Source organism: Tachysurus fulvidraco, chromosome 24, assembly GCF_022655615.1.
Source record: "Tachysurus fulvidraco isolate hzauxx_2018 chromosome 24, HZAU_PFXX_2.0, whole genome shotgun sequence".
NCBI lineage: Eukaryota > Metazoa > Chordata > Actinopteri > Siluriformes > Bagridae > Tachysurus > Tachysurus fulvidraco.
In genome coordinates, this window is record NC_062541.1 from 15560055 (window position 1) to 15586539 (window position 26485).

The 26485-nt window shown below is 41.6% G+C and overlaps 1 protein-coding gene across 1 annotated transcript; it reads left to right on the forward strand.

Moving 5' to 3' along the window:
* The first annotated feature begins 583 nt into the window (after positions 1-583).
* On the forward strand, positions 584-26125 carry ints1 (integrator complex subunit 1). The gene is made up of 48 exons (XM_027173869.2): positions 584-716; positions 2040-2123; positions 2209-2496; positions 2656-2852; positions 2946-3083; positions 3210-3369; positions 3671-3776; positions 3925-4111; positions 4220-4365; positions 4466-4607; positions 5287-5463; positions 5677-5785; positions 6418-6538; positions 6837-6914; positions 6992-7149; positions 7247-7343; positions 8012-8103; positions 8192-8252; positions 9065-9262; positions 9417-9546; positions 10113-10292; positions 10655-10804; positions 11268-11447; positions 11663-11767; positions 11872-12039; positions 12128-12239; positions 12906-13064; positions 13148-13294; positions 13805-13903; positions 14000-14124; positions 15022-15276; positions 15678-15834; positions 16016-16147; positions 16814-16994; positions 17216-17342; positions 17441-17571; positions 17656-17743; positions 18129-18376; positions 21252-21381; positions 21574-21707; positions 21822-22014; positions 22957-23078; positions 23199-23308; positions 23389-23505; positions 23597-23667; positions 23753-23844; positions 25602-25711; positions 25854-26125. Exons 2-48 carry the CDS (start codon positions 2069-2071, stop codon positions 25967-25969), a joined length of 6579 nt encoding a protein of 2192 aa, XP_027029670.1. The 5' UTR covers positions 584-716; positions 2040-2068; the 3' UTR covers positions 25970-26125.
* The last annotated feature ends 360 nt before the right edge of the window (positions 26126-26485 follow it).

The window sequence follows — 26485 nt, forward strand, 5'->3', positions numbered from 1 at the left end:
TCTGTCTCTCTCTCTCACTCTCGTTCTATTTCTCTCTGTCTCTCTCTCGGTCACTCTGTCTCTCTCTCTCTGTCTATTTCTCTCTGTCTCTCTCTCGGTCACTCTGTCTCTCTCTGCCTCTCTCACTCTCTCTCTGTCTCTCTCTCTCCCTCTCAGTCACTCTGTCTTGCTCTCCCTCTCAGTCACTCTCTCTCTCTCTCTATTTCTCTCTATTTCTCTCTATTTCTCTCTGTCTCTCTGTCTCTCTCTGTCTCTCTGTCTCTCTGCCTCTCTCTCTCTCTCTCTCTCTCTCTCTCTGTGTCTCTGTGTCTCTCTCTCTCCCTCTTGGCCACTCTGTCTCGCTCTCCCTCCTGGTCTCTCTGTCTCTCTGTCTCTCTCTCCCTCTCAGTCACTCTGCCCCCCCCCCATACACATATAAAGATATCAGATTTCAGATGATTTTATGCCCTAAAATGTGTTTTTGAAACAGACAAAAAAGGACAAACAAATCAAGCTACCATTTTGCTAGTTATCCTGGTTACACACAGTCTATTTAAGATTGAGTCAGATTCAGTTATGATTCAGTTATTGTTCAGTTTGATTCAGTTATGATTCAGTCAGATTCAGTTTGATTCCTGTGCACGAGGCGGCGCTGCTCAGCTCACGAGCCGCACCGTTACAGCCTTTATCGAGAAGAAGAGAATGTTATAATGAAGCAGCGGCTGTGAAAAACAAAAGTGAGTCGTTATAACCATTATAATAATTATTTTCTTTTAATACCACCGCCAGTGAAAGCATAACAAATCCTTAACACACGACACGCTTCACTGCTAACAGAACGTCTACCGTTAATTACAGATAAAATAGCTTAGCTGTTATGCTAATGCTAGCTAGCATAGTTTGCTTCTGAGGTAGTTCTTTATTTTGGATTTTATTTAAACAGAACAAAGTAATTTTACTATACTTTGCTGCTTAGATGTTAATATTTTCCACTGTATTTTATTATTAACTGGTTATTCTGCATCAAGTTCACTCAATTGTTTGAATAAACTGAACAAACAGAAGAACACAGTATTGTAACATAACAATGTACCTCAGAGACTCGACCCCTGTTCCATCATGACAATGAACCTGTACACAAAGCACAGAGCTCCATAAAGACATGGTGTGTGATGGTCGGAGTGGAAGATCTTTAGTGTCCTGCTGCACTGAGCAAAGTAACAACAACCCAGAAAAGGAGACACAGAAACATTCGTTGTGTTCTTAGTGCAGGTTATTATAATCACATTTAAACTTTTTTTTTTTTTGAAATACACACACATTTGGACAAAGTGGACGGATTCGGCTTGACTGTGATGACTTCGGTCGTAACTTATGAATCACAAAGCCTCGAACCGCAAGCATCGAATGTTTCGTACAATTTAAGTTTGAAAATTTTGTTGAAACTGCCAGAAAAATTAAACATACAGCGAGGAGAATATACACGTATACACTAAACAGCCAAAAGTATGCGGACGTGATCATCACACGCATACGGTACTAAACAGACATATAGTCTTATGTGAGACTTGATACTTTGTCTACACTGATGCCTTTGCAGGCTGTAGCATTCATATTTCCCATCCATGAAGACATGGTGTGTGAAGGTTGGAGTAGAAGATCTCGAGTGTCCTGCACTGAGCCCTGACTTTGACTCAACCCCACTGAACACCGACTGAACCCCAGACCTCCTCACTCTTACACCATCAGTGTCTCATCTCACTAAATTGTAGCTGAATGAACACAAATCCACACGGACTCGCTCCAACATCTAGTGGAAAGACTTCACAGAACAGAAGAGTGGAGATTAATATAACAGTAAAAGATGTTCAGCAACTCTTTAATGGTCCATGAACATTTGGTCATGGACCAGTAAAAGATGTTCAGCAACTCTTTAATAGTCTATGAACATTTGGTCATATAGTGTATGATTTGTTTAAAATCAGTTTTGATTGACGCAACATTCTTTAACAAATCTTCACTCCTAACATTTATCACTATACTGTTCCTGTGCTTGACAGATCACGATTATTTGTCCCCGTCTTGCACCATGAATCGACCGAAGCCGACCAGCCTCAGGCGCCCTAGTGGTGCCAAAACATCAGGTATGTGGTGCAGTTAGTTAGTAAGTACTGAAAAGACAGTCGCTAAAGGTTGAGTTTTACATTCTGCTTCTTTGCTGCTTCTTAGGTCACCCTCCTCCAGGAGATTTCATCGCTTTGGGGGCCAAAAGCCAGGCCAGCGAGACCAAAGCAAACCCAGCTCTGCTTAAACCAGCATCCACAGGCTTGCCACCGGACCGCAAGAGAGAGGCTTCAGCATCTTTGCCATCCTCTTCAGGCCTGTCGAACCCGACGAAACGCCCCAAACACCCTTCCAATCCACCCAGTGCCCTCTCGCGTATTTCTGAAGTAGCAGCTGTTGACAAAAGAGCCATTTCACCCTCTATCAAAGAGCCATCTGTGGTGCCTATTGAGGGTGAGACAGTATAGGGTTTAGTTAGTGCTACTGTATTAAGTTTGTTTACATTTTGTTGGTATGCTCTTGATAAGTTGCTGCGTGTCACTTATTTTCTTTTTTAATGTTGAGGGGTTTATGTTTTTAATGGTTTTGTGTTGTTCTGTGGTGGTTTTGCAGTTCCTCCAGCTGTATTACTGGATGAGATTGAGGCAGCAGAGGCTGAAGGCAATGATGAGCGTATTGAAGGACTGCTGTGTGGTGCGGTCAAACAGCTGAAGATGAACCGGGCCAAGCCTGACATCACCCTCTACCTCAGCCTCATGTTCCTCGCCAAGATCAAACCCAACGTGTTTGCTACTGAAGGTGTCATAGAGGTCGGCAGTGTTTATATAAAGCTTTTCATTATTTCTCTTAGCTTTTCTGTCTGTCAACCTGTTTATTTCATCATGTCGTGTGTCCCTGTGCAGGCTTTGTGTAGCCTTCTTCGCCGTGATGCTTCAATTAACTTTAAGGCTAAGGGGAACAGCCTGGTGTCTGTTCTGGCCTGCAATTTGCTAATGGCAGCGTATGAAGAAGATGAGAACTGGCCTGAGATCTTTGTCAAAGTAAGAATCTAATTTGTACACGCTTGTACACGCCAGTGACCTTAGTAATCGTCTTTCTTTATGGATGATGTATGTGTGTGTGTGTCTGTGGATGATGTATCCATGTGTGTGTTTTGTTTTCTACAGGTCTACATCGAGGACTCTCTCGGCGAGAGAATCTGGGTGGATAGCTCCCACTGTAAAAGCTTTGTAGACAACATACAGACTGCATTTAACACCAAGATGCCCCCAAAGACCATGCTTCTGCAGACTGAAGCAGGCCGTTCCGGAGGAGATATCAGCGCAGGTATGTTATTCACTAGCAGAGAAAATCCTATTCACAGTGAGAAGCAGTCAACCATTGTTTCAAATTCTTATGTGTAACACGATAGAGACACCTAGTCGACATGCAGTGTTACTCGCTTTGATTAAAAGATCTAAACAGACCTGTTTTTATATTAGTTCTTTTCCCTGATCACATTGTGCACTGTTCATTAACATCAATCACATTTTCTAATCTTCTTAATACATGCTATGGTTTCTGGTTAAGGAACGTAATGAAATGTAACGCATGATTAAATGTACAAAGGTTCTTCTTTGTTTTTCAGGAAACAGCCCCCATCCTTCCACTCCGGATGAGGATGACAATCAAACTGAGCTTCTAATTGCAGAGGAGAAACTTAGTCCTGAAGAGGAAGGACAGGTCATGCCCAGGTACTGCACTGTTATCAGTGTGTCAGCGCTACATCCGTGTGATTCGGTCCTGCTGCCTGTGGTTGATATAATATTACAGATGTGTCCGTATTGTAGTCCAGTGTTTTTTTAGCTGTTTTTTTTTTTTGACTGACTAACACTTATGTAGGTATGACGAGTTGGCAGATAGCGTGGAGGATTATGTTCTGGATGTATTAAGGGACCAAGTGAACCGCAGGCAGCCCATGGACAACGTGTCACGGAACCTTCTGCGTCTATTAACGGCTGCCTGCGGCTACAAGGAGGTTCGACTGATGGCTGTACAGAGACTGGAGATGTGGCTGCAGAATCCAAAGGCAAGAGCAAAAAGATTCTCTGACGCTTGTTTTCAAGAGCCTTTCTGCCACTGGTTTAGGAGCGATACAGATGATGTAATGCTCTTGTTCTTTGTGGTTTTGTTCTAGCTGACAAGACCAGCACAGGACCTCCTTATGTCTCTGTGCATGAACTGTAGGACCCACGGGGCTGACGACATGGACGTGATCTCCAACCTCATCAAGATCCGTCTTAAGCCTAAAGTCCTCCTCAATCATTACATGTTGTGTGTCCGGTAAGCCGCTCTCTCTTTCAGTTGTTCAGGTGTCAGGTTGCCTATTTTTACATGATTTCACTGTTTATTTTCTTCTGATGTTTATTTGGCTGTATCGCAGAGAGCTCCTGAATGCACACAGAGATAACCTGGGCACCATGATTAAACTTGTGATCTTTAACGAGTTGTCCAATGCCAGAAATCCTAACAACATGCAAGTGCTTCATACCGTCCTGCAGCACAGCCCAGAGCAGGCCCCGAAGGTGAGCGTCGTACACTTTTTACTAAAATTAATCCCCATGTTTACCACGTTTTCATAGTTCGTAGTATAATTGTGACATTTCATAGTTTTTTTTTGTAGTTCTGTTTTTAAAAATATTTGGGTTCCTCAAAGTGACTAGTTTGTGCTTACATGTATTTATTTAAGTAGATGAAGTGTTTATTTGTCACGTGTACATTACAGCACAGTGATTATTTTCTTAGCATATAACAGCTTGTTAGGAAGCTAGTGTAAGAGCACAGCATGATACAACCTATCTGGGGCTGGAAGGGGTAAAGCTCTTGCTGAAGTTAAAGAAATGCCCAACGTCAGCAGCTTTGCAGTGCTAAGGGTTGAACCCAAACCTTCCATATAGTAACCCAGAGCCTTGACTTTACCAAAGCAGATGCTTTTAGTAAAAAACATTTTAGATGTCAAAATGTCTCTACAGTAAGGGTTTTCCCCAGACGTTAAGTTTAATGTTTAATCAAATCTCCTCCCTTGTTGTAAACTACTTGGATGTTCAGTATAATGTGTTGTTGACTTGTTCATACATAATTATATCGTTTAAATTGAATATTTTATCCATAATAAGCTTAAGGTCACTATCTCATCCATTTTATTGTCTGCTATCACTGTCACTTGATTATAAACTTGATTATAAACCTTCGTTCTCTGTACAGTTCTTGGCCATGGTATTCCAGGATCTGCTGACCAACAAGGACGATTACCTTCGGGCATCTCGTGCCCTGCTCAGAGAGATCATCAAGCAGACAAAGCACGAGATCAACTTCCAGTCTTTCTGTCTAGGCCTCATGCAGGAGAGGAAGGAGGCCTCCTATGTAGACATGGAGTTTAAGGTAAGTGTCTTCCACATTGTAGGACTTTGTACTGATTATGGAGGCCATTTATAGATTAAAGAACTTTGTTTATCCACAAGTGTGTATGAAGACATGGATTTAACATGAACTTAAAGCTAGAAGTATCAATTAGAAGGGTCTCGCATTGCCTAAAGCCAAGTAGCTTTACAGCGATATCGGATTCCTATATGTTTTTTCTTTCCTTGCACACAGGAGCGTTTTGTTATCCAGGTGACAGATTTGTTAACAGTGTCCATGATGCTCAGCATCACAGCACAAGTCAAAGAAGCAGGTATTGCATGGGACAAAGGAGAAAAGAAGAGTGAGTCGCTGTTTGTGCAACACTGTATATATTGTAATATTGCTTCCTTTGATCACTGACTATCCCTCATTCCTGTGATTGATTTGATTAGAAGTAAAGGTTCAAAAAATCGTTCCAACAAAAATAACTAGCCATCAATGATCTAAAAAAAAACAAAACAAACACACACAAAACTGACTCTTAGTATTCTTAGTTTTCCGGACTTTGTGCAGCTTTAATGTGAGCTGAATTCAGGATGGTGACACGAGGGCTTGGAAGCCAACATATATAAACATATAACATATATAAAAAATGTATAATATACAGCCTAAAGTATGTGGCCACCGGACCATTACACTGATGTGTAGTTCTTCCCCAAACTGTTGCCACAAAGCGTCTGATCTTACTAATGCTTGAATGAACACAAATATATATAAGTAGAGAAATGGACGTTAATATGGTGTAACATGTTCTGTTCATTAAATGCACAGAAATTCAAATTATGCTTAAACTAAATGATATGAGTGCTCTGTTATTATTCAGCATGATTCCTAACATCATTTATTATTCAAGCTTTTGTCTGTCACATATTAAAGCCCTAATGCTAATTATCGGAGTGTTCGTGTTCTGATATCTTTTTGCTGTTGTATCAGATCTGGAAGTGCTCAGAGCTTTTCAGAACCAGATTGCTGCCATCCAGAGAGACGCCGTGTGGTGGCTGCACACCGTGGTTCCATCTATCAGCAAACTGGGACCTAAAGACTACGTGCACTGGTATACGGGAGGCTGAATGTCGCTTGCATCAATACAGACAATAGGTCATCACTATCGTTATCGGCCAGGCCGACATCATCCGCGATTTAAAAAGAAATTCATCTAGCAGATTTTATACGTAGAAGTCAGCACCTTATTATGTTTTAATAATAATATGAGAATATTTAAATGAAAGTCTTAACGATTTGTCTTGCGTAGTAGTTTATCACGATGACAGTGGGCTGTATGTTCTCTATGTGCTGTAAATAAAGTAATGGATTGATGCGTGTGTGTGTGTGTGTGCTCCTGCTGTCGACAGTCTGCACAAAGTGCTGTTCACGGAGCAGCCTGAGACCTATTACAAGTGGGATAACTGGCCTCCTGAAAGTGACAGAAAGTAAGGCTTTGAAAGTAGTAAAGATTTGCTACGATTTAAGAATGATCTCTAATGCCTTCTCGTCTCTGTTTGGTCAGTTTCTTCCTGCGGCTGTGTTCAGAGGTTCCCTTGCTGGAGGACACACTGATGCGTGTCCTGGTGATTGGCCTGTCTCGTGATCTGCCTTTGGGCCCAGCTGACGCCATGGAGCTGGCTGATCACTTAGTGAAGAGAGCCGCCGGAGCGCAGTCGGATGGTAGCACTGATAGTTCATTCATTCTCTAGAACGTTTCTTTCTGCTGACTTTGAATGATTTGGAGCTGGCTCTGTGTGTTTTTTTCTTTTTCTCGTAGATTTGGATGTGTTGCATGTGGAGAGGATTCAGATCATCGATGCTGTCCTGAATTTGTGTACATACCATCACCCAGAGAACATCCAGCTCCCTGCAGGGTAAACGTCATTTCTTACGCAATATAAACTAAAAACTAAAGCCTTGCACTTGACATGTGATCTGCAGAAAAGGATGTTCATCTGTAGGGGGTATAATGACATTTGCAGGTGTGTCAAAAAATGGATATGTGTAAAAAATATCACAAAAACTGTTTCTTTTTAGAAGCCGTCCTGTATGAGTGGAGTCCTCCCAATGCTTTAAGGGTTTCTTCCATGTACTCCAGTTTCCTCCCCCAGTCAAAGGAAGGTGTTGTAGTCTGATTGGCATCTCTAAATTGTCCTTAGCAAATTGGACAAAGCACTGTGAACTTATGTTATATTTTATGTAACACTTCTGATCTGCTTATATAAGAAAACGTAATGAGTCGGTGTAGCTGCATGTCTTATGGGCCCGGGTTTCTCTATAAGGACTCGGGTGACACTCCAGATTAAATTGGAGAGGGTAAAATGATAAACTGTGCAGTGTATGTTTGGGAAATTATTCAGTAAAAATAATACTTTGATATCGTAGATCTTCACATATCTTAGTAAGTTAGTGAGCTGCAGTCAGAATGCAGGCTTAGCCAAGAGACTGGTAAAGGCCTTGCTCTAGAGCCCAGCACTGGAAGCTTGGTTCATGACCATCATGGTTTGTTTACGTTGATTTAAGCTGTGTTGAAACGTTTCAGGTACCAACCTCCAAATCTGGCCATATCAACACTCTACTGGAAAGCTTGGCTTCTGTTGCTGGTGGTGGCAGCCTTCAACCCACAGAAAATTGGTGAGGGCTTTAGAGTTCTGCAGTCCTCTGACATTATAATAACCATTAAACCCAGCATCAAAGACATTCATTCATTCATTCTTTATAGGTCTGCCAGCTTGGGATGGATACCCCACTCTGAAAATGCTTATGGAGATGGTCATGACCAAGTAAGAACTTTTTCTTTTCTCTGGGAATGACAAAGGCATTGTTTTTTTTTTTTTAAATATTTCTACCACTTCCTTTTTAAAGTCTGTTTAGTCCACCGTACTAAACGACTCGGTCTGGTGCTACATTCCAGCCTACAAATGGTCCTACTCGATATTCTCCCATTTCAGCCATGCACTTCTTTCCTTGAAACACAAGATGTCGATGTATAAACAAAGAAAATAGCTGTGATTGATTAGCTGGTATTTGTTCTGTAGCTGTTCAAAAGTAAACAGAGGAGCTCCCTGACATACAGTAAGCTTAATGTTCTCTGTGTGCTGCTGCATTAACTCACCACATCTGCCTCTTCGTCGGGCAGGTTGAGGTTGTTGAACTTTATGTCGAATTTATTAGATCAGGTTCCGACGTTCAGTGGTGTTTCATTTCAGTAAATGGAAGACACGAATCCAGGGCAAAATTAGTTCCGCGAAGCAGTTTGTTTCCCTTACAAAAAATGCATAAAAATTTGGAATTATAAATGCAACATCTTAGAGGCATTTTATTTGTTAATGGTTTTAACAATTGTGCCCATATCGAATACCCTGTAAACCCAGAATATGCAAGAGATCTCTATCTTCAACTGGGACACTACACAGGTTCAGCATTATGTTTTTAAAAGAATATCAGGTTCAAAATGTTTAGCACTGTAAACGTAATACGTTTTATCGGTTCATTTAATGCTGTGGCAACATTTCAATCGCAGTATTTGCAATATCTTTAATGAAAGCACCAGAAACTATAAAGTTCATTCAACTTTCATTCAACCTGTATACAGCAACTACTCCTATCCACCGTGTACGGTGGCTGACGAGGAGACAAAGGCAGAGATGATTAGTCACGAGCTACAGGTCTCCCAGAAAGAGCGTCAAGAGATCGTGGCCTTCGAGAGCCACTTGGCAGCTGCCTCCACCAAGCTGACCATCACAGAGAGCAGCAGCCTGTTGCTGTGCCAGCTAACCAGCCTGGCACCAAAGTAAGTGTTGGGCATGCACACGGCTTTATAGTAGGAATCGATCAGTTAGGAAGATGCCATTTCATTTACAGCTGAGTTCCAGTTATAGACCTGTTTGCGATGGTTATAATTGTTAAATTCACATACGTACGTGTCTGTGTTTACATCATCTCAGGGGTCCACCACGCAGACCACCACCACACATCCAGGAACAACTGAAGACTCTGAACCAGTCACTGCGCTTGGGCCATCTGCTGTGCCGCAGCCGCAACCCAGACTTCCTACTCAACATCATCCAGAGACAAGTGAGTAAATTTATTAGTGACGGGGTATCAATCCGTGCCGCTATGCATTGGTTAATCAGATGAGACTTCAAAAATACCTCATACGTGCCTCACCAGAGGGTTGCAATTCTCTGCTTTCGAGTATAATAGACGGTTACGATAGCATGTCGGAATTCTCTACGAATAAATAGGGGAAAATTGAGCAAAAAAAAAAGAACTGTGTTCTGAATTTCCTGTGATGTTATAAATGCTGCTGCCGTCACAGAAGGCCGACAAGAGGGACTGACCACATCACTGTTCCTGTGTCATTAAGGACACCCATTTTAATGCTGAAAACTGACTGAACTAGTATACAGTCCATCTCCAACAAACAGCAGTGCATCTGATCCTTTCTGTGATGCAGCCTCATACCTATGTCAGCTAGCTTACTATACAGACTTAGTCTCCCTGACATATAGATTTGTCTCTTCCCAAGCAATGATCCTTTACCCCAAAAATTAATAGGATAAACAACAATGTTGTTTTTAACTGTCCTCCTCACTTCTCTGCCTCTGTTATGTCCCGGCTGTCTTCCGATGTTCGTCCAGGCATCTTCCCAGTCCATGCCGTGGCTGGCCGACCTGGTGCAGTCCAGCGAGGGGTCGTTGGATGTGCTGCCTGTTCAATGCCTGTGCGAATTCCTCCTTCATGATGCAGCTGACAACAACACACCTGCTGACGACGAAGAAGAAGGAGAGAGCAAAGAGCAGAAAGCAAAGAAAAGACAGGTGCCTTACACCGTACTCTTCTTACTTAAACCTAACTGTAAATAGAAGCTATTGTCTCAATTTACATTAACAAGATCATGCTAACTAGTTCCACTACCTTGTCTAGGTCACTCGGGGCTTAGAATTTATTTATTTTTCATATCGGTGTATTTTGAAAAGAAACTAAATTTTAAACCAAGCACCGCATTTGTCCAAAAACCTGTATTTATTTTCATAGTATCCTTTTTTTTTTGCAGAGTGATTACTTTGCTCGCAGAATCTTACAGAATTTTCTTCGTTATTTTTCAAAAGTCGGATATATAACGTAGCCTAATCCCTGCGGTCAAATGTTCCTTAAAAGCAATACTGCTTTAACTGTACAGAGGCAACAGAAGCAGAGACAACTCCTCGGCCGGTTACAGGATCTGCTACTGGGGCCTAAGGCAGACGAGCATACGACCTGCGAGGTGCTGGACTACTTCCTGCGCAGACTGAGCTCCTCTCAGGTGGCATCCAGAGTGCTTGCCATGAAGGTAGTGTAAAGAACAGCCAAAACAAGCATGTTCAGACAGCTCCAGTATGATGAAAATAGCCAAAATGACTAACGTTAATACATTGTGCCACAAAACTCTGGATTTAAAATGACTCACACCCTCACAATGAATTGAATGTAAAACAATTGGCTCTCGTCTGGGGAGAATAACAGCAGTTTTAAGTCTTGTAAGTGCTCCAACAAAGGTTCTCTGTCATTCGTTTGAAAGAAGGGTGCCAATAATTCCGGTGTCAGTTTTGTATCCCTCTGAAAGCATCATTGCAACTTACGTAAGTGTGTTGAGTATTAAACACATAAACAAACAAGAACCTGCTGATGAATATCGGATCCCTACGGTGCTTACGTTACCATCGATGACACGTAATTTAGCAGTTAATGTGCTCATGTTGCTCAAGAATTGCATAAGTGTTTTCTTTCTGTGTTCGATACTTTCCCACTGGCAGGGTCTGTCCTTGGTGCTCTCTGAGGGAGGGATTAAGGATGGAGAGGAACGTGACCAGATGATGGAGGATGACTCCAGGGATGCAGAACTGCTTCCTGCGTATCAGTGGCTCCTGCTAGACCTGCCCAAACTGCCATTGTTTGACAGCGTGAGGGGGATGACGGCCAGCGCCCTGCAGCAGGTCAGTCTGGCTTATAATCTGGCTTATAATATTCATCATTACCTTATACGTGTTATCCGGACGAGCTAGGAAGATTTGCTGGAATTGAACAGATTAGGCTTGAGTAGAGCGAGTACTTTAAACTCCAAAATGCAAAATAATCTAGTCGGTCACCTTTATATTTGTCTAGCTCGCATGTCTGTATAAATGCTGATTTTCACGTCTCTTTTCCGAAGGCCATTCACATGGAGACTGATCCTCAGACTATAAGTGCCTATCTGATATACCTCTCCCAGCATGCACCAGTAGGGGAGCAGGGGCTGCATAATGATCTGGCACTGGTGAGATTTAATTTTATTTTTTTTGTACTGTGGAAATTCCTAGATGATCAGTGAGATGTCTGTAAGTGTACATGTGTGTTTTTTTTTTTTTTGCCCACGTGTAGGATGTAGCCCGACTGATTGTAGAGCGCTCCACCATCATGAACAGTCTGTTCTCAAAGCACTCATGCAGGCCAGAGTCAGACGCCACACTCAGTGCCCTTATAGCCATTTTCTCTACCTACATCTGTCGTATGAGGAAGACCAAGGAAGGAGAGGATCTTTACAGCTGGGTCAGCACACTAAAGGAAATAGCACTTTAATCTTTTTTGGGTTTGTGCTAATCTGGCTCACTAATTTCTTCTCTTTTGTATTGAACAGTCTGAGTCTCAGGATCAGGTATTTCTCCGCTGGACCACAGGAGAAACGGCTACAATGCACATCTTGGTTGTCCACGCCATGGTCATTTTGCTCACTCTAGGACCACCCAAAGGTGCGCTGTTTCCTCTTGTCTCATTTCCGTCTGAAAATAGATTCATCAGAATATCCAAGAATATCTTATTTAGCTAAAGCAGATATATATAACTTTGTCAACAGTTAAACCCACATCACAGTTTAATCCATATCCTTTTTTTTATGCTTTCTAGTTCCCCCCAAAACCTGAAAGTTTGTTTTGACTATTTTTCAGCTGAAATTTTTCAGTGGAATCCAAAATAAATATCGTAAATTATTTCACATCATTCAACTAAAAAAAAAAAAAAAAAAAATCCGTTCACCGTGACAGAAAACACACCTGTCAATCATTCATATGTTGATTGGGTTTTTTTTTTTAAATGGAAGAAAGCAGATATTGTTGGTTTTTTTTGTTATATTATTCTGTTCTGCTCCTATACACAATTTTGAAGCTTGGCAGGTCTGAAATGCTTATTTAATATCAGTTTTCTGCTATTTTCCCTTTCACTCACGGTCCATACTCTCGATTTTGGGTGTGCAGAGAAAAGCAGTATGTGTCACTAAGAGAAGTCGATGCAAACCGATATTTATTGTCAGGCTTAAACGTTACGTTAATATTATTTCCACGTTAAAACATTAATTATGTAGTCCTTTATTCCGTACTGCGTCGAGTTACAGCGTGCACTTCGTTTATTTCTTAAAACAGGTGAAAGTGACTTCTACACCCTGTTAGAAATCTGGTTCCCTGATAAAAAACCCCTTCCAACTGCTTTCCTTGTGGACACGTCAGAGGAAGCTCTTCTCTTACCCGATTGGTTGAAACTGAGGATGATCCGCTCAGAGGTACCCCGATTGGTCGATGCAGGTAAGCACTTGCTTCAGCTAGAGCAAACGAAATCCTCTATTTAACCTTTAGAAATTATAAGTGCTGTCTTTCTCTCCTTAAAGCGCTGCAGGATTTAGAACCACAGCAGCTGCTACTGTTCGTGCAGTCCTTCGGGATTCCCGTGTCCAGTATGAGCAAACTGCTGCAGTACTTGGACCAAGCCGTTTCCCATGACCCTCAGTCCCTGGAGCAGAACATCATGGACAAGAGTGAGGACAAGCCAGCATAAATATTACCTAAATACTGCTATATACTGTATATCAAATGTATTTAAAAAGTGCCATTATTGCAAAAAGGTATGTGAGTCGGGGGGCACGGTGGCTTAGTGGTTAGCACGTTCGCCTCACACTTCCAGGTTTGGGGGTTCGATTCCCGCCTCCGCCTTTTGTGTGTGTGTGGAGTTTGCATGTTCTCCCCGTGCCTCGGGGGTTTCCTCCGGGTACTCCGGTTTCCTCCCCCGGTCCAAAGACATGCATGGTAGGTTGATTGGCATCTCTGGAAAATTGTCTGTAGTGTGTGAGTGCGTGAGTGAACGATAGTGTGTGTGTGCGCCCTGCGATGGGTTGGCACTCCGTCCAGGGTGTATCCTGCCTCGATGCCCGATGACGCCTGAGATAGACACAGGCTCCCCGTGACCCGAGAATTTCGGGTAAGCGGTAGAAAATGAGTGAGTGAGTGAGTGTATGTGAGTCTAACCAAATGTTTTCATACTGTATCAGATTACATGGCTCATCTGGTAGAGGTGCAGCACGAAAGAGGAGCGACAGGCGGACACACGTTTCACAGCTTACTCAGTGCATCACTTCTACCGTGCAGAGGTCAGCTGCCGATTTACTCACTTTTTTGTATCACTAAATGTTTGGTATGGGCGCGATGTACTCACATGTCTATACATGGCCGTTATCACCTTGCAGACGGTGCGGAGACGAGCAGGGTGAAAGTGACCGTGGAGACTCCACACAGCTCAGTGAAGATGAGAGCCATGAGTCAGGTGCCGGTTATCAGCCCTGATGATGATCACACTACTGTCCTCCTGCAGGTACTGTTGTTCTTTAATGCATAAATGTATAGCATGTACACTCACCATGCTTTTCAGGTAATGTTCACATCAAACATCTGAACGGAGGAACATGTGATCTTGGTAACTTTAACTGCCTGATGGTGCCAAACTAGAGAATGTTGTGTGTGAAATTTCCTGGAGATCAACAGTTTTAAAATACTCAAACCACCACATCTTGTACCAAGATACTGTACCTGCCATGGTCACTGTCACAGATCACCTGTTCTGATGTTTTAACTAAAGCTAGTTTTGACCTGTTTCTGCATGTTTTTTTGTCTTGTCCTTTTGCCACATGATTGGCTTCATGAATGTACAGGTGTTCCTAATAAAATAGATGGTGACTGTTACTGTGACATTACTTGTTATCTGAATGAAGCAATGAGGTAATGGCAGTTTTCAGGACTGGCCTTTTGTGTACATAGAAATAAGTCTTAGATCTTTGAGTTCAGCTCGTGAGAAATGGGGGCAAAAACCAAAGTGTTGCATATATATATGTGTGTGTGTGTTTGTATGTTTGTAATACAGTAATTTTGGCTTAAAAATGGACTTGTTTGCTGAATTATGTCCACAAAACCTTCATTATTTTAGTTTATATTTTTGTGACCTTTTGTGACATAATTGTCAAATAATTCATCACATTATCACCCTATTATATTGTCACCTGTGTCTGGAACCTGAATGTACTTATCTGTGACTCAGGTCTTGACTTGGACTTTATCATTTTTAAACCCAGAGAGTGAACATTGTTTTAAATGCTTGTACTAAACAGTTAGGAATTGTTCTTTGGCTCGATTGTGAAGCCGAGACGACTGAGAACAAACCTGGTAGCGGTTTCCTTTACGCAGACAGGTATCACACTGTTTCTTCTGTGTACAGATGTTTCCTGTGAAGATAGACCCACGCTGGCCCACACCCCCATCCCGCTCTTTGGCTTTGGCCCTGCAGCAGCTTCTCGCCCAGGAAGTGTTGCGGGCACGACAGGGTAAGGGGCAACAGGGTGGCACAGCTGCGCGCGTCTTGCAGGCCCTAGCAGCCCTGCTTGGGTCAGCTCATGCTGGCCCGCTGGTCATGGCAATGCATCATAGCCACGCCTTCTCATGCCCTTTGTTGCGCCAGCTGCACCTCTACCAGGTAGGGAATGATTCACTATTTTAAATTTATAGACCTACTTTCTATTCAAGGGGAACTTTTGGGTGAGAAAAATGGTTTTGTAAATAGTAAGGCATCAGGTTAAGGCACATCTTATTATTATATTGTTTAACTTACATAATGTTTATTATATTAGTTCTACAGTGTATATAGTGTCACATGCACACAGATGAATGTTATATTCTAAGGGCAAGACGTGAGCAACTTCAAGAAGTGCTTTATACAGCAGTTATAATATCGTCCTGAAAAAAAGTCCCAGAAAATGATGTCCTAAAAGCAAAAGGGATCTTTGTGCTCATCATATGGTTACAAAAACATACCATTACTGAGCATTGTCATCATTACATTGTCTAACCTGCCCATCTGTGTGTGTGTGTCTGCAGAGTGCATCCCAGGATGTGGCTTTCAGTTCGCTCTTCTTTAAGGTGCTCATGCAGATGTTAACCTGGTTGGAGAGCTCTTCACTAGAGGCAGGATCACTTAGCAACCTGTTGAAGTCTCTGGTTGCTCAATATTCTCACAAGCACCACATCACTGATGGTGAACAGAATTTAACTCCTGCTCTTTAACTTTTATTAAACAAGACGGTTCAGTCAATAGCAGTACACTGTTATATTAAAAGCTGCTGGTTTGGTTTTGAAGAAGTATTTTTTACATGAGCAAAACACTGATTCGTGTGTAGCCACAATAATAGCGTTTGTCTGAACGATCCTGGTGTCAGTACGTACAGGGTTCCTGCACCTGGCAGAGGCACTTGCATACAGGAGGGACTCGGAGGTGGCTGTGAGGGGCATCATCGCCTCACTACGAGCTGGAGAGAAATGCAATGCTGAGCCCGAACTCATCAGGAAAGGTACCTTACTGTTTAATAAATCCATTTGTTCAAAACCATAAGATACGGTTTCTGAGCGCTGCCACGATTACTTGATCTGATGTTAACAGCAGATCAAGCAAACAGATCAGCAGCATAACAGCTGTAGCAAACTCACGTGATCCTGTTCGAGCCGAGAACAATGTTACTCACTTTCTCCAAAAAAAAAACCCCAAACCCTTCTGTGTTCTGAGTTGTGGCTTTGTGTTTATTTCTGTTTATGACTTTGGCCTCCGACATCTAAATTCAAATCAGCACAAAGATTAAAACTGCCACGCACAGGGGGTAAAAAAAAAATCCTACAAGGCCTCTTCAGACTTGTTTATGTCCAGGGAGAACAGTGCTGGCCATCAGTCGCAGTGTATAAAAGCTATAAAGGTTTTTGGTAAGACTGCGGGGGGGTTGGAGGTTTACCGGAGAAAGCAATTACAGAGGATCTTGGGTTTAACCATGTGGGATTGGCCTTGGGCTTTGCTGGGTTGTTTTTTTCTGAGCAGCCTGGGAGCATTTCGCAATAGTCAGAATAGAAACCGCATTGGGTTATATATGCTGTGTGTGTGTGTGTGTGTGTGTGTGTGTGTGTGTGTGTGTGTGTGTGTGTGTGTGTGTGTGTGTGTGTGTGTGTGTGTGTGTGTGTACACATCCTAGTACTACAGGGATTAATGGAGGTGAAGTCACCATACCTGGAAGAGCTGCTGTCCCTACTCATGACTGTTGGCATGGAGACGGGAGCCCCCGGTAACACAGCTGGTCCTGTTGCCATGGTGATCTTGTTGCTGCTACAGGAGACGGAGGAGAGAGGGGTGAAGCAGGAGGCAGACTCTAAAACGTAAGCAGGGTCGATGCCCAAAACATTCCTGTGGAGAAATATTTCTTGCTATATAATTATAAACTAAAACCTTTTCTTGCCTCCAAAAATCTCCTGGCTGTTGTGCATTAGCTTTTTAATTTAGTGCTGTTATTTTTCTGCTCCAGAACTCTGTTTCAATAAAGACTTATAATAACGTGTGTGTGTTTGTGTGTCTGTGTGTGTGTGTGTGTGTGTGCTAGCCTTTCTGAGGGGAAGAGAACCAGCTCCAGCTCGGGGCTATTAGTTGATTGGCTGGAGTTGCTTGACCCGGAGGTTATCTCCGTGTGCTCCGACCTCCAGCAAAAATTACTCTTCTCATTGAACTCGGTACCTTTATCTTTTTATCTGTACATGTCCAGCCTGTGTGGGCAAAAATGGTCTGAATATTTGTTTGCATGTGCATGCGGTTGTGTGTTTTTACACAGGGTAAAGGCTCTGGAGTGTGTGCAGTCCCTTCCTACAGGCCCTACTTGCTGGCTCTGCTCATTCACCAGTCCAACTGGAGCACTTTGCACCAGTGCATCACCGCATTGCTCAACAAACCTAAAGAGCACAGGTGAGAATCTACACTTTACCAGCTGCACAATCATTCTTTACATGAGCCAGTGAGTCATTTAATGGGTTTATTTTATGTGTCCAGCGTGGACCCCTCCTCAGCTCTAGATTTCTTGTGGGCCTGCAGTCACATCCCTCGCATCTGGCAAGGCAGAGACCAGAAAACTCCACAGGTAAAATGCAGTCCACTTCGAATAGAATAAATCCATTAATTTAAAAAAGGCTTGTCAACAGCAGCTAAGTGTAAGATAGATTATTAAAGTGTAATCACATGACAGCCATGTCAAGACGGACATAACCTTTACTGTTATCATTGAATATGAATTTAAAGGAGCAGTTGTGGCGCCCCCTGCTGACTCACATGTGAAAGGTTACCCAATCTCACTGCAGGCCGGATGGGACCAGAACGTGTGTTTACTTTAGCACGTGTTCTTTGTTTATCTTGGATTCTGTGTCTTTTGTTCTTCGTACCATCAGAAATCTTTCCAAAACTGGATAGCGTTAGCATCTCATTTTTTTTATTTGAATTAACAACAATAAATTCTGCTCCTCATTCAGAAACGCACAGAGAAGTTTGTCTTGAAGTTGACCATCGATGAGTTGATCAGTCTGGTGGATCTCATCCTGTGGGAGTCAGAGCTGAGCTGGCAAGACACAGGCAAAGGTGATGAAACGCTGGACCAGGCATCCTGTTCTCTCATCCAGTCTCGCCTCCCTCTGTTGCACAGCTGCTGCCACAGCGACCCCCAGAACGTCCACACCGTCTGCGAGTACCTACTCAACTGCATCAAGAAGTGGGGGAACAGGTACGGTGTCTACATTCCCCTCCTCAGGCACAAAGATTAGCTCATATCTCTGCCATAGATCAGGTTCTTTATCTATTAGCCACGCTGCAGGAATTAGGGAGTTTAATCATGCGCCGGTGTTTTAAGTTCCGTTTTTTTGACTCGTAGAACGTAGCATCAAACACAACCCGAATCAAAACAAAGGATCGAAAGGAACTAGCAAATTATTTTCACAAGCATCAGAATTATAATTAAGCTATGACTATAAATATGTGAAATAGATTCAAACAAAAATGTCCCCAGAGACAAGCAGACTTCATTATTCCCTAACTTTTCCTTGCTGTTCTTTTTACAGCGATTCATGTTTATTCATGCACAGAGCTTATGTTATTGCCCTCTGTGCCACAAATACCCTGTCTGTCACGAACTGTAGCTTGGAAGTCGAGCACACGGCATAATTAGTTCTTTTAGTGAAGTAAGAATGGGAATTGCACGGTGCTTTGATATCAAGGAGTTTGCTCGCCACAGACTGATGAAGGCATCGAGGATTAATTCTCCTGCCTCTTCCTTATGCTGCGACTGTCAAAGATTACAGGGCATTTCCTTTAGCCAAAGGCCAGCACCTCTTATCATCCTGCCTTTAGTTATTAAAGCTCCATAACGAGGGTGAGGGCTTGGTCAAGGTCAGGCTTGGGAAGTTAACAACCAGAATTATTATTATTAGTTTTATTTTACTGCGTTGAGCCCGACATAAAAGTAGCAATTAGAATGAAAGCAATTCATATCCAGCTTCATAAAGCGAAGTTATAGGAAAAGTATGAATCGCTAAACCTAAAGCGTTTTTCAAATAAGTAATGAATTCTTGTCAGTTCTTACAAATTGGGACTCATGCGACAGTGTTGGTCACGAAGCTCGCGGTAAGAACAAGGAAGGACAGAGAAACCATGTTTGCCATATTTAGCTTTGTGTAGGATTACCAGAGTTCCTGGCTTGGCGATCTGTCTGCATTTTGCTGCCTGAGAGCACAATTATTGCTCTGGTAAGCCTCAATCACTCCCCAAAGAATGGAACAGAACCAGAGGCCAGATCTGTGACCGGTTGTTATTCTGTGCTCTTTTCTGTCAAGTCATAACACGCAAGCTTTGTTGGATGGACAGTGTTCAGTCAGTGTTTATTGTTTTTTTGGCTTGTATTGTATTCCATCATAAGCGACCAGGCTACAGTTTTTCCTGCATTTCGTCCCTTTAAAGAGATCAGCACGATACCGTGTACACAGCTAATCAGATACAGTACCTGGCTAGTTAAGAGCCTTCTACTGGATAATAACTGCAGCCCTGTATATGTTTCAGCTGTTATTTAACCCTAACTGATGCAGCAAGTAGCTTCTCATTTCTTGCCCTGTTTCAGTAGGGTTAAATTATTACCCTGCATCAAGCAAAGAAAAATGTTTCATGCACCATTAAAATCTAGAAGGATCAGAGTCAACTATCATCTTCGAGGAGGAATGTGGCCAGGGAAAAAAATCGGAATGCTTGTGATTTGGAGAATAATTAAACTTTTGGTGAAATCAAATGGTTAAAAAAAACAAGACAGTAGAACTCAGGGCTGTGTTTAATAGTGAAACGAAGAGTATTTCCACATGCATAATGCAAAGAGAATTCAAGGGATTGGGATTAAATTGCTGTGTAGGCTTAAGAAAGGCGCTTACTTATCAACGTGGCTAAACGATAAAAAAGTCCACCCAGTCCAGTAAAAGATTTTTTTTATTCAGATTTGAAGACTCGTGAGCAATCTAACATTACATATAAAACTGGATTTGTAAAGTTCGTTGTGACAAACTTTGATGTTGGCTTTGACAAAGTATTCGTAAAGGCCGGTGCTTTTTGGAGGCGAATGGACAAAAGGGTTAGTGTTACTTTTGGAGGCAAGTGGACAGAAGGCTAGGGTGCCAAAATGAGACGAGCATGCGATGTCATCCGAATACTCTTGAGGAAGTTCCCCACATTGGGCTGAGTGTTTTGATATGTCACATATCCATGTTGTGCTAATTTTTAATTTTCATGTGACATCATCAGAATACCCATGAGGAGGTTCCCCTCATTGTTCTGAGTGTTTTGATATATGACATGTCAATGTTGTAAAAAGTTTTTTGATTTTGCATATTTTGGGGGCGGGGCTGCGGGACAACTGATCGGTAAATCTTTGTTCAGAGTATCAGCCTAAAGGAGCTGGCCGAGTTTGGTGTAGATAGTCCGAAACCTCCAGAGTTTATAATGGGAGTCTATGGGGAAAAAAGAGACCCATTTTGAGACCCGGTACCTGAAGTACCGGTACTCGGATCACTTAGAAAAGTTGGTGCATGTGATTCGAAAGCCCTAGGAGGAGGAGTTACTCTTGATAATTTTTTGTCTAAGCTTAAATAAGAAAACAGAATGTTGGCTTCTACAAAGCGACATAATTAGATTAGATCCAGTCTCCTGATTCTGGATTGACTTCATGGCAGCATACGTAATATCTTTGGATGCAATTTTAGTGTTGCAATAAAGGCAGACTGGGATTTATCAATTACGTTAGGATTTTAGATTTGAATCTACCACATGGATACTCTTTAAGATTTTTCTCCACATAACAAACAGCAAACTGACTGCTGAGGCATGATTTCATAACATGTAATGTAGTGGCTTTTAGATTGTTCTGACCATTTAAGTTTGAAAATTTTAATAACAGTGGAAAATGCTAGGTAATTACACCCTATTAAACCCCGTCATGGTTACCAATGATCTGTTGATCATTGGTATGAACTTTCCAGATAAATACACTCGTACAGAAGAAGCTAAATACCTTTTTGTCGTCAAAGCGAACGTTATAAAGTGAGGCATCTGAACATATTTTGCAGTGTGATGAGCAGGAGGTGTGAGAACCTGCTGCTGCAGATGTACCTCCAGTTTCCCGAGGTCATCCAACATGTACGTCTGCCCGACGCCGCACTCAGCGGTGAGGCTGCCGCCGACGGAAGCACCTGCAAGGTACTGGAACGTCGTTGAAGGTCACTTTTCTGTAAGAGATAACGTTCAGGTGACTTTTAAGCAGACGAGTTAAAGCGTTTAATGTGTCACAGCAGGGTAATCCGAATCAAGCTCCACCGAATTTAGCAGCGAAATGAACATGAGATGTGAAGCGTAAATAAATGCACCCGTCATGTTTGTTTTCTTATTCAGCTGGACATCCTGGTGCATCGTCTCATCACACTTATGGCAGACACCGGAGACTCTAAATCGGTAGAGAGTCGTGTGTCTGACGCCACCCTGGCCTGCAGGAGGCTAGCCGTGTCCCACCCTGTACTTCTGCTCAGGTCTGCTATACTGTTCCTCCATCTTCTGTAGATTATTAACAGAGTCTAGGATTATTATTAATGGATACTAGGGCAACTGCAACGCTTCATTTTTCTCTCTCTCTCTCACTTTAGACATCTCCCTATGGTCGCCGCTCTCCTGCATGGCCGTGTCAACCTGAACCTGCAGGAGTTCAGGCAGCAGCACCATCTGAAGTTCTTCAGCGATGTCCTGGCCATACTGGAGCTGCTGCAGCCGCGTGTCTTTCACTCAGACCACCAGAGGGCGCTGCAGGACTGCTTGCTGTCCTTCATTAAAGTCTTACAGGTACTGTATGGAGTTTTCATGGAGATCACAAGGGTCATGTGGTTATAGACTATAGGAGCTGCATTTTACTGGGTTTTACATTAAGCCGCAGCACCTAGTTATTGACGGATAGGAATAATTGACATTAAATTAAGTTGAATATTGTATTGTACTATAAGTCATTTTATCAATAAAGTTATAAAGGATTAACGTAAATATATGAGTGATTTATTAAACATTAAAGAACTCACACTCGTTATTTTTTTCAACCTAATGTAAATCCATTAAATCCCACAGATTTTGACGTTTCTCCATATTAACAATTTTAACAATTTTAACAATAAAATATACAAAATGAAAAAAGTAAACATTTGAAATTTCTTTTATTCAAAGGAATCTGAAGCACAAATAGGCTTTCTTTTCATTTTCTCCTTACAGGATTAAAATATTCGTCTATTGTTTTTTTTTTTTTTTAAATAAAAATTTTTGTAAAATTAAGCCATAAATAATACCAAATGCGAAATAGATTTTTTTTTTTAATTTCACAGAGGAAACGAATGTAATGATTCTTTGCCCGTGTAGACATCAGTGTAAAGAAGTGCATCAGTTTCTCACTGTAATCTGCTCTTGACTTGAATATTGTCTAGTATTAATACGTCAGATTAATAGTATAGCTATAGTTTTTATTCGATGCTATTACAATAAGCACTGGACTTTTTTAAGCATGAAAATGGGCTTTAAGATGATTTTGCTCTACAAAGAATTAAAAATTAGAAGTAGAAGTAAAATAAAATATAATGCATGACTGACTAAAATTGTACTATATGTTCATTCTGATTTATTTAGGTTAGTATAATCTTATTAGAGATAATACAAGACGAATTACAATAGGGTTTATTTATTTACTTAGATTATATTTAAGGTATAACATCACAACTGATGTCTAATCTGCTTCCTTTTCAGAACTTCAGAAGATTATCCCGTACACCGATCATTAACAAGTTTGTGCAGTTCATACAGAAATACATTACTCACGATGCAGCAGCTGCTGTGCCTTATCTGCAGAAGCACTCGCATATTTTACAGTAAGAGAAACATGAGATTTTATTTTTTTTTAACCTTTTATTTATTTATTTTTTTTAAGGATTTTTTTTTATATATATATATATATTTTGTGTCAAAATATTTTTCTCTCTCTATTACAGATGTCTGGCATCAGAGAATCCCGACCTGGTGCAGCTGAAATCCCTGCTAGCCGGACTCACTCTGCCTGTAAAGACGGGCTCCTCGGACGTCATCGCAGAGGACAAAGACGGTAACAAATCTGTCATCTCTCTAAAAAGAGTGAAAACTAAATTCAAAGATTCTGTTTAAAATGGCCTTTCTTGCACATAGCTGAGGACTCGTCCTCCGGTTCCTTGCCTCTTGTCAATATCTCAGCCTCTACGTCACTCAGCTCGGCAGATATGACCAAGTACCTGAAGAAGCTTGCTGGAGGGGAAGCCATTGAAGGTGTGTTACTTCTGTGCGTTACTTTGAATCCACACTCGGTAAGTGATAAAAAGAAAGAATGCAAAAGTGAACTCTTTGTCTGTTTCGTCAGACGTGTTGGACGTCCTGACCGAGGTGGATGAGAAGTCGAAGAGGAGTCCGGAAATAATCCAGTATTTTGTGGTAAGCCTGCTTAAGCAAGTCTGTCACTAAAGAACGTGCGTTATGTCAAATGTTACGCTGCTGAACAGACCGTGCGCCCTTTCAGAACGATCTGCAGAGGTTGATGAGCTCATCCGAGGAACTGTGTCGCAACATGGCCTTCAGTCTGGCGCTGCGCTGCATTCAGAACACTCCCAGGTGAGGCAGCGGTCTTAAAGTACTACAAAATACAACAAATGTCCTCTCATCTCGCATGTAGTCAGGTGCCATGGTCAGTGAGCCAGCATCCTGAAAAACTACATGTCAAAATCATTACATGTATTTAATCATTTATAAAATATCTGAACAAGATGCAAATATACAAAATCAAGTAGAAATACAGTGATTCTGACTCGAAAAAGCTCAGTAGGAGACATTTACAAGTTATTCAGCATATAGAAACTCGAGTGCAAACCTAGTCACACACACATTTGGTCCAGGTTTATGATCGATTAAAGATTACACGTACACAGGGATATCCTCACGTCCCTGCAGTGCAAATGTTCAGAAGAAGTTGTTGCTGTTGTTGTTCTTTTCTTTTCTCGGCTTCTCCCTGTTTTGGTGGAGTTTTATACCGGATGCCCTTCCTGATGCAACCCTCCCATTCTATCCAAGCTTGGGACCAGCACTGAGAATTTACCCCTCTGTGACTGGGTCAGTTCCCTGCCTGGGGACACAGCGATGAGATTCTAATGCTAATGTCCTAGAAATAATTAGTATTGTTTATAGATATTTTTCTGGATGTATCTCACCACCCAAAGACCCACAGACACCTCCTGCTTGTGGTATTATTGTTTAAAATCTACAAAGTGGGATAACTGTAACGTTTTTACACGAGCGTATCGTTCTCTTAATTGACCTTCATATAACGTCTTTACGCTGAAGGAAAACATACAAACCCCTCGTGCTACAGATTATAAACGAATCTTTATCCACAGGATATATATCACCTGAGGTGCCCCCACAGTCCGTAACACAAATACCGACACCATGACATTTGGGTGGGACTAAAATCCCAGAGATGTGTGTCCTAATTTCATTACCCCATTTAAAATCAGTCCAATCTGAATAGGGCTTCAGTCATCAGTCAGTTCATTTCTGAGTAAATGTTAAATGTGTAGGACAAAGTGGACAAATTGTTTTCGTTCCTTTGCGCATGTGCGTATGCAGCGCATGTAGAGTCTAATCGACAACTCATTTGCATGTAGCGACGCCCACAAAACTCTATAAAAGGTCAGGTGCACAGAGAGCGGGGAGCCTGAAATGAACCATTAGGGTCAAGTCCGGAAGACAGAACTGGAAGATATTTAAACTCGCGTCAATACCAGTAAAATGACTTAATAATCTATAACATTATTAATAATTAAGCTTTATATCTCCTATGAGCCGACGTGTTTCTTAAAGGCTCGTGACTCCATTTCTTTTGTCATAACTAAAAGATTTGTTTTATTTGTCTTGTCTTATAAGTTTATGTTAGCTCACTTCATTTTTCATGTTCTTACATTTGAATGTAAATAAAATGATTATGCTGTAAACAGAACAGCAATAAACAGGTTCAACTCTACAGTATATTTCAGAAGCTTCACATCAGTCAGTAACTTTAATAAATGTAATACGTAAATTTGTTAATCCTCAGCAGAATTTACAGAAATTTCACCGATGCAAAATTTTTCTGTTTCTACGAATGATTTATGCATATTTCCATTCCTTTCTTGCTTGATAAATGAGGTCTGTTGTCATTATTATTTGACCATTTGTCATCATCATCAATGTCATGGCGATTTATCATATTGTCATTGTGATGCAGAAATGAATTTGTATCATTATTTTAAAAAGCCAACATGTCAGATCACACACATGACTCTGTTACAACTCTGCAGTTATTCATCCGACTTTCGTTTCTCGGTATCATGTAGTCTGGCGTCAGACTTCCTGCCCACCTACATGTACTGCTTAGGCAGCGGGAACTTTGACGTTATCCAAACAGCCCTGAGGAACCTTCCAGAATATGTACTCCTCTGTCAAGGTAATGTGCATCTCTCTCAAAAACCGTTCAGTTGTCTGGAAAATCTGCAGCGTCCTCTTGGCTGGAGCTCATATGAAAAATTCTCTGTGTTCATTTGAATTTTGTGTGTGTGTGTGTGTGTGTTTGTTTGTTTTTTCAATAGAGCATGCTGGCATTCTGCTCCATAAGGCCTTTGTAGTGGGGATCTATGGCCAGATAGACACCAGCTCTGTGATCGCAGAATCCATGAAGGTCCTGCACATGGAAGCTACAACATAGACCTCCAGTTTTGCTTCATCAGGCTAAAAAAAAAAAACAAACATCAGTGCTTTTGAAAATTTTGTTTTATATCTTAAATGATTATGAAGTGTGTCGTGTTCTCGATGTCATCTATCACTAGAAAGTAGTTTGAATAATAAACAGAAAAAAAAAGTTCTCGAGTCGTTCCGCTTGTTTTCAGACACGTCGATCGTTTCCTGAGATCATTATTTTCAGCAGCTCGTTTTATGGGATCACACTTTATCACACTTTATTTCAGTCTATTGTTCGTGGAACAGCAGAGCAGGACACCGAACTCCTACTGAAGACTTACAAATGAGTCACGCTAAGTTTTCTTGGCTCTCCCCCATATTTATGTCCCTGAAGAAATTTCTGCTATGCTACACTGCTCTAATGGAAGCCAATTTGCCATGAAAGTGTGAGTTGTTTTCGGCTGGTGTCACTTCATCTGAAAAACCTCTTTGTCTGTCGAAGGGAACTGGATGAAGATCATGCTGGTGATCTCAGGTTATACGC

Coding starts and splice junctions, on each gene's coding strand:
- ints1 (XM_027173869.2), top strand. CDS start 2,069: ATGAATCGACCGAAGCCGACCAGCCTCAGGCGCCCTAGTGGTGCCAAA. Junction 6,539..6,836: donor CCTAAAGACTACGTGCACTG/GTATACGGGAGG, acceptor TGCTGTCGACAG/TCTGCACAAAGTGCTGTTCA. Junction 12,240..12,905: donor CACTCTAGGACCACCCAAAG/GTGCGCTGTTTC, acceptor TTCTTAAAACAG/GTGAAAGTGACTTCTACACC.